The following is a 7901-nucleotide window of genomic DNA, read 5'->3' as shown; positions in this document are numbered from 1 at the left end:
CGCGCCTTGCCGCGTATCACCTTGCCAAACGCTCCCTCTCCGATGACCTCTTCCAACTCCAGTTGGCTATAAAAGCGAAATACAAATTTAATTCGTTTGCAAATTTGATTTACTTTTACTTATTTCCGGAGGTGCCATCCTTATAAACGGTTACTGATCTATACTGCCTGCAGCTGGCAGATTTCATTTTGTGAGGTTAAAGGGAATGCAAGACTTCAATAGCGACAACGTCAATGGCTAAAAAAAATCTTTGTAGCATGTTCTATGATTGGAGCTGCCGGCCTTATACTGTGAAGTTTTAAAAATACAGGACTTTAATAATGATTACATTATTTGCTTATTATGCATTTTTGCAGCATGTTCTACATCAGAAGGCAGTGGTAAATTGAAGTACGTGTTAATGTATATCTAAATAGAATTCAGTCCAATGGTTTTATCTAATCACAAAAATGGAATATCGTCCTTTCGCATAGTGCTCTTGGCAATGTAATACAAGTGTATATCAGTACTTTGCGAATGTGTGTAATATATTACATTAAAGATATCAGAAAGAAGAAAAGTATTCAACGAACAAAGATGCTTTCTAGTACCACAAAGTTAAAATAACTTAGTTCGCAAGCTTGATTCGTAAAGGTGCTTCCATAATAATGAAATGCTGACGGGAAACCCTCATGATGTAAAAGAAGAAAGTTCGGTGTCGGCTCAATTGAAATCTCATGAATATGCAAAAGACACATTTCTCACAAACATGCAAATGAGACACATCTTGCGCATGCACCCACCTGAAGTCCATCTCATACTCGTCGTGTTGGTCTGACAGGACGTCCGTCTCGCTGTAGAACCTGTTCTGCAGCAGGAAGCAGTGGTCGTGACGTAACCCGTGGAACACTGGCGACTCCGGGAAAAGCGGCATGGGGCTCTGCAAGGAAGAGAACTTTATTGTACACTTATCGACTCTTAACTTCAAGATCTGAAGTGGCGATGCTGTTCTCGCGCATGTAACCACGCGGAAAAGGTATGCATGTTCTCGCGTGTGTTCAGTATTGCAGATCTCACTGGATTATAAATTCTCATATGTTTCCAATGATACAACCATATTTTTGCCAAATTTGGCTGAGCACAGGCCCCAACCAAGACATATTTACAAACATATACAAGTGGGTACGAGTATCACAGGCTAGCATATGGGCTTCCAGATAATGGTGAACATGTATGGTTGTACAAGAGTAACTTAAGCTTCTTTAGGTATGAAGAACATAAACGCAATTTTCAGTCTTGCATTACTATCTAAAATGAGAGAACTAACTTCCTATCTTTGAGCGATTTGTAGCAAATCCATTACTATCAAGGCGATTCACTCATCTGTCTTTATCATATCCTTGAGCATGAGCCCTATGAAGTTTTAAAGAAAGCTCATCAAATTAAAAGGCTAATGCTTTCTTGCCTCTTGTCGATGCTTTCTTCTGAAGAAGCCGCCGTTTTTGCGGTAGCTGTGAATGGCTGCCCAGGCGGCTAGGGCTGTGAGCAACAGTAACATGGGGATGACTCCGCTGAGCCAGGCTGGACTCACGGAACCCGCAATCATGGTAGGACTGGTCAGTACAGTTGTGGTGGTGTCTTTTTCTGTGGGGAGAACACAATGAAGGTGAAAAAAGTGAAAGGGAACAAATTTAGCCCACTGGAGAGCTATTCGTCCACTAGTCGTGACAGAAACGACACACACTATCAACCAGTACTAGGAAAAATCTCCAACCTTTTTTCGACAAGAGCAATGAACAATGGACATTTTAACGTTCTGTCACATTATCCACGATCTTCGGGCGTATAGATGGAAGATCGGCCATATTTAAGATCGACAGAGGGTTGCGCGTACTTTTCACCTGAAAACCGTCCCTGTCACATATAAGCCATACTTTGTACCTGGTACAATTGCAATAAAGTTATTATTATAAGCGAGGCTCGGGCGATTGCCACAGAATCGTCGTCCGATCGATTTTCGCCAAATGTGACAGGGGTATTAGGACTGCGACCAGTACCCAGTACGTCAGTTGAGCGATACAGCCGGAATTCGAACTCCCAGCCAATCGTTCCAGAAGCAGGGTTGCTAACCACTTGGCACTGCTGAACGTCCAAAGATTGTTCTCGAGATTCAATGTTTGCAATACTTGTTTTCAGTATCATTTCAATCCCTGATTTAAAATGCTTCTTGATCATTCAGTTTTTGTTTTTGGGTGAGGGGATAAAGAAAAACGACATTGGGTATTGAATTATTTGTGGACTTCTCATTGGAGGTATAAGTTTGGCAATTGACAACTTGTATCACGTTCATTGGCATCCTTACCTGATAATGTTTGAATGTAAAGGATGCTAGTCGCACCGGTTCCACCAGGTGTCCTTCCTGCAATCGAGACCAGGTAGACAGTCCCTGGATTCAAGTCGATGATGGAAAAGTTCGTTTGGCTCTGAAATCGTAGAAACGGCGTTAGACTATACCATAAAAAATCATACATCTATTAGATGACATTTTAGTTGAAACCTGCAATATTCTGGGATAAACATGTTGTAGTCTTCAGAATGACCATACATATCAGTGCTGGAGAAATTCAGTTATTAATGTGCCAGGCGCGATTTGAAAACCCCCAGTTTATGAATAGCCAACAAGATGCTTCCAGACCACTAGTCAACCAAGGTTATCAATATTTCGAGAGCAGTCTGACCTGTTTGGGCCACACCTATCTTTTAGTGACAACCATTTAACAACTGACTTACTCCCGACATAGGGCCGAATGAGTAATAACCTACTCCCAACCATCCCGACCTCTAGCCGCAGACTGCCGAGACCCTCCTGAATCTCACACACGTGCACAGTAGTAGCGGTATGCCCTACCCCTGGAATGACTTCCTGTGTGGCTTGTGCTGACAGTATGGTACCGTCCACGGCAGGCTGCACCTCCTGCCGCACTAACACCACGTAACTGGACACAGGGTTGGTCAGTGAGGTCCTGAAGGGCGGCAGCCACGAGACGACTGCGACGTTGTCCGTCACAGACAGCCGGTAGGTCAAGTTCCGCGGGGCTCCAGGAGCTGAGGTCAGAACAAGCATACAAGTACACCGATTAGGCTAGCCCCTCAGACGTCGCCAAAAACAGGGGATTTAGTGACCCTTCTTTACATTTAACGTTATCCACATCTTAACCAGTACACAGTGTGCACCAGCTACACTAAAAGTATATCACTGCATGGTATCACTGGAGCGTGGTAAATTGGCTAACATTGTAGTGGCAAGCTTTAGCTGAGTACCATGGAGGCCTGAAGTTACTGTCTTACTCATGAATTTCCATGCCTCACTTACACTGTACATACATGACATTTCCTTCACCCGGCCCACCCCAATCTGCCACTTAAATAACTGCGGACACACACCAAGATAAACAAAGGAGATAATATTTTTCGATTCATATACGGTACTAGATATAGCTTTACCTTCCCTTTTCTTAAACATTTAATACATCCTAGTGATTGGCGCATGATATTTCGCGAAGACCATTAACAATTACGAAAAGCATTCAGAACAAACAAGATGATGATGTATGGCATGTCCCTACCACAGACACTGAAGTTGTATCCAGAGACGTCCAGACAGTGGGGTGTTTGGAACCACATACTCACAGCCCTGCTCTCCATAGCACCTTCATAGAAAGTGCTGCGCATCTAAGATGGGGAAATCAATAAACGATTTCATATTGGAATTTGCAGTGTTTTTTGTGCACTTTTTGATGTCATAGCCCAGCCATAACAAATGTAACTGAACCTCCATTCCGTTCTTCACTGACCTAACTATCTGCCTCTAATTCGGCAGACACAACTGACCCGATGTCTATGGAATATACCACACTACTTTCAGGAAGGGGGTTGTCGGTCTGTTATGCTGCAGCTCAGGCTGAGTTCCGCCTGTACTGTAAGCCATTGGTAAAGCAACATCCTGAGCTCAAGAATATTCAGATCCATGGCCCCTATCTCATTGAGCAGAGGCACTGTTGAGGTACGTTAGAGTCTGACAACACAAACGTACCTTCACCGAACCTTCAACAGGCGTCACGAACTCCAACGTGCATTCAACAAACATCAACGTGCCTTTTGAAAGACGCCGTGTTCTTTTAGAATGTAAAGAATGACTCAAGTTGCAAAATGTCTCTGCCCTGGCTCCATCATACCACCCACCACCATGTCAGCAACAAAACAGTGCCTCCGCCCATTGATATATATATATATATATATATTATGATGTAGTCTTTTATCAACTCGCTCGAATCATATTTGTCTTTTGTCTAGAAGATTTTTCCTACAGTGCTACAAATGATTGCCGTATACCGTATAGTTCGTGCGCACACTTCTCCCTATGTCGTTACAAATCTGCCACAAGTTTGAATAGCTCTATTTAACGTACTTACCAGTACTGTGTAATTACTGTCAAATGTCAGGTTGTGAAACGTGTATCTCGTCTCCACCGGCTGCATGAAAAGAAGGCAAATCGTAAACTGTGGTTGGAGATGACAGTAACGTATTCGTACTCGTCCGCAAGGACAAGTATTATGTGTGGGATACAAGAAGGGACTATTCGTCGTCAAGCGTTAGGAGAACCACCATTTCTTTCAAGACACAATGACGACGTAGCTACGCATTTGATGCTTTCCCATTTGATACCAGTGCATGGTGGCAATAAAAGTAAACTAAGTAACTTTTTGGCGACATTGCTGTCGTCTAGAATAAGCCTCAGCGACAACACTTGTCGTACATGTAGGTACCAATGAAAATCAATGGACACATTTTAGGATCCAAATAATACTTATGGAAAAAGTCGGGTCCAGCGGAAAAATGTCAAACATTAAATCTGCTAGCACCGCTGACAATAGCAAAAGCTTAGTCAACGATCGTTAGTGGTTACTGGTTCATATCGATGCTTACGTACGTTGAAAAATCATTTTCTAACGTAATTTCCTTATTAACGACGAATGGGTGTGAAATTACTTGTAGGATCTGATTTCCATTTTCCGTTGCAAATTAATGGACATGGTGTGATGTAAGTTCTAAGTTGTTGAGTTCTTTCAAGGACGTTATATAACGTCCTTGTTCCTTATACCCCTGTCCCATTTGGCGAAAATCGATCGGACGACGATTCCGCGGGGATCGTCCGAGCCTCGCTTATAATGATAACTTAATTGCACAACAATTGTACAATGTACAAAGTATGGCTTATATGTGACTGGGACGGTTTTCAGGTTAAAAATACGCGATCTGTAGATCTTAAATATGGCCGATCTTCTATCGATACGCCCGAGGATCGTGGATAATGTGACAGGGGTATAATAGCAGATACTAAAAGGGCTGATTGAAGGTTTTCGTATATTATTAGCTTAAAGCACCACAAAGTGAAGGACGTCCATGGGACGTCCCCCCCACCGAGACATCCGGTTATTGCAGGAAGCTGTGATTAATCATATGTATAAATACACACCTCTATAGCTTACATGTCTATGTCTGTAGTGTTATTAGTTTCTATTTGACAAAGCTTTCAGAATAGATGCCCAAAATTCCTTTCCAGTCACTGTCAGTCTAATTAGTTTCTTATTTCACTTCCATAAAAGATATCTAACTATGAGGAAATTTACTTTCCAGTCACTGTAGTCTTATTAGTTTCTATTTTTCACAGCTTCCATGAGAGATATCCAACTATGACAAAATGTTCTTTCCAGTCACTGGAGTCTTATTAGTTTCCTTTTCACAGATTTCATAATAGATATCCAACTATGAGGAAATTTCCTTTGCATTCCCACAGGGCATAAAGTCGAGCACACCTACCCTATCAATCCGGACGGGCGTGTCTGCTATGCTGGTGTCTGTCAGCAAGTGCAGGCTGTACTCACACGGGAGTTCTGTAGTGGGGGGGGGGGGGGGGTCATCCAATCGGCATCAATACACATATACACAATGCTATCAGAAATCCAAAGTTGTCACTAGTTATAACATTTGTCTTTCTGAATTATGCTGCCAAATAGGATTTACATAGGATGTACCTCGTGAGCCTCAGTACCTGTAACGCAGTATATTCATTTTTTTGCATCCAAATGATATTCTCTACGCTTAAATTCTCTACACTATCAACGGCAAAACACACTTATGTTGATGAAAAGCAAGATATCCAGGCTTAAGATACCCAATATATACGCAATAACTCAAGGAACTTGATAGGTTCTGAATATGGTCAGACGTTTCAGCCACTGTCAGTCACTGACAAAAGGCAGCGTATGTTATCTGACACGTCTGACCGTTTTCATACCTTATCCAATAGGAGTGAGTGACGTTTGCCTTGAGGGACACGTGCATGGTTTGGTTCTTCCCCTTACCTTCCGGGGGAGTCCAGGCTATGGTGACGCTGACGTTGCCGTTCTTAAAGCGTTTGTTTTCCACTCTAAGGTCAGATGGAGGATTTGCTCTTGGACGAACTGAAATTAAAGTCATTTTGATCACTCTTGAGGGCAAGGAAAGATATCTTTTAAATTAAGAAACATATATCATGTTCCATGAAATTAAAGCATATTGTGGAAAGGTTATTACATGTATTAATGGCTATTATAATAACTTTTATCATACATTTATCGTACAAGTACAGGCATACAATACAAAGGTATTACTAAGGAATATGTGGTGACAATACTTCTTATGCCAATCGAAAAATAGGTTCTAAAACTACTCTTAGACTAATACACAGGTTGGGCTTCTTCCCGTGTCTTGATTTTGTTGAATTGGCTGAGATGATATTCAAAGATGTTTTCCATCATCATAAGGCGATATTTCACTGAAGCAAATGAGGCGCAAATGTGAGGCACCAGCCGAACTGACCTGCAGCTGGTCGAGGGGTGATCCATTGTCCTACGACAGGGGCTCCGGTCTTGCCATCAGGCAGCACCGCGGTCACTTCGAACTGGTAGTTGGCCCCCGGTGTGAGTGTCCTGATTGTCACCGTGCCGTCCATTGTCTGGTAAAATGGAAATTGCACAAAAGTTAAACTTTTGATAAGGAAGCACAAATTGCAACAATACATAAATACCTACCATAAGGCTTTTATCAACGGTAGTTTATAATGGTTAAATTATATGCATGCCTCATTGTTTTTTACTTCTGACTTTCACCTCAACTCTTGAGAGAGATAGATATATATGATTCTGATCATGAACTGAAAATGAAGATATCGTACATGTGCCTTCCCCACGACGTCCCAATTAGACACGTGCCACCTGCGGTTCTCCAGATACCTGGCCCGCTGCCGCACCACGTAGTACACGGCTCTCCTGGTGGCGGGCGGCAGGTCTCGCGTGACGGACAGGCTCCACTTCAGGATGATGTACCCGCTGTACTCCCAGTATGTGGGATCCCAGTATGTGGGATCCCTCCCGTTACAGATCAGACGTGGAGTGGACAGCTGAGATGGTACCGACGAAACGGCTACTCTACCTGAAAGGCAGGATCGGCAAAGAGCCTGTCAACTATGTAACATTTATGTTTGTTAATGATATAAATACATGTACCCTAATGTGTAGTATGGAAAGTAAATTCAGTTTCAGCAATAGGGCTAGGGTTAGGTTTTTTATTCTATTTTTATTTTTATTTTTACACAACAACAACAATAGTACATTTGTCAAATACTAAGACTAGTGTCTGTACAGTTGAGTACTATTGCACATGGAGGGATAACATATACTGGTACTGCGTGAGGGTATAGGGTATAGGGTTAGGGTTAGGGTTAGGGTTAGGGTTAGGGTTAGGGTTTGGGTTTTGGGTTAGGAGGTATGGTTGGAGTTAGGGTTAGGGGTTAGGGTTAGGGGTTAGGGGTTAGGGTTAGG

The 7901-nt window shown here is 42.5% G+C and overlaps 1 protein-coding gene across 1 annotated transcript in view; it reads right to left on the bottom strand.

Annotated features, from left to right (window-relative positions):
- The window catches only part of LOC118413639 (tyrosine-protein kinase receptor torso-like), a 59481-nt gene that overhangs the window by 4167 nt on the left and 47413 nt on the right, over nucleotides 1–7901 (bottom strand). Inside the window, exons 5-15 of the mRNA XM_035817165.1 lie at nucleotides 7256–7512; nucleotides 6901–7036; nucleotides 6405–6503; nucleotides 5860–5933; nucleotides 4452–4511; nucleotides 3606–3711; nucleotides 2888–3084; nucleotides 2342–2462; nucleotides 1445–1623; nucleotides 783–919; nucleotides 6–66 (exon numbers count right to left, since the gene is read on the bottom strand). Of these exons, the coding sequence (XP_035673058.1) occupies nucleotides 6–66; nucleotides 783–919; nucleotides 1445–1623; nucleotides 2342–2462; nucleotides 2888–3084; nucleotides 3606–3711; nucleotides 4452–4511; nucleotides 5860–5933; nucleotides 6405–6503; nucleotides 6901–7036; nucleotides 7256–7512 (1427 nt within the window). The remainder of the gene's footprint in view (nucleotides 1–5; nucleotides 67–782; nucleotides 920–1444; nucleotides 1624–2341; nucleotides 2463–2887; nucleotides 3085–3605; nucleotides 3712–4451; nucleotides 4512–5859; nucleotides 5934–6404; nucleotides 6504–6900; nucleotides 7037–7255; nucleotides 7513–7901) is intronic.

This window comes from Branchiostoma floridae, chromosome 4 (genome assembly GCF_000003815.2).
Source record: "Branchiostoma floridae strain S238N-H82 chromosome 4, Bfl_VNyyK, whole genome shotgun sequence".
Taxonomy (NCBI): Eukaryota; Metazoa; Chordata; class Leptocardii; order Amphioxiformes; family Branchiostomatidae; genus Branchiostoma; species Branchiostoma floridae.
Note: the sequence above shows the minus strand (reverse complement) of the source record. Positions and strands in the feature narration are given on the sequence as shown.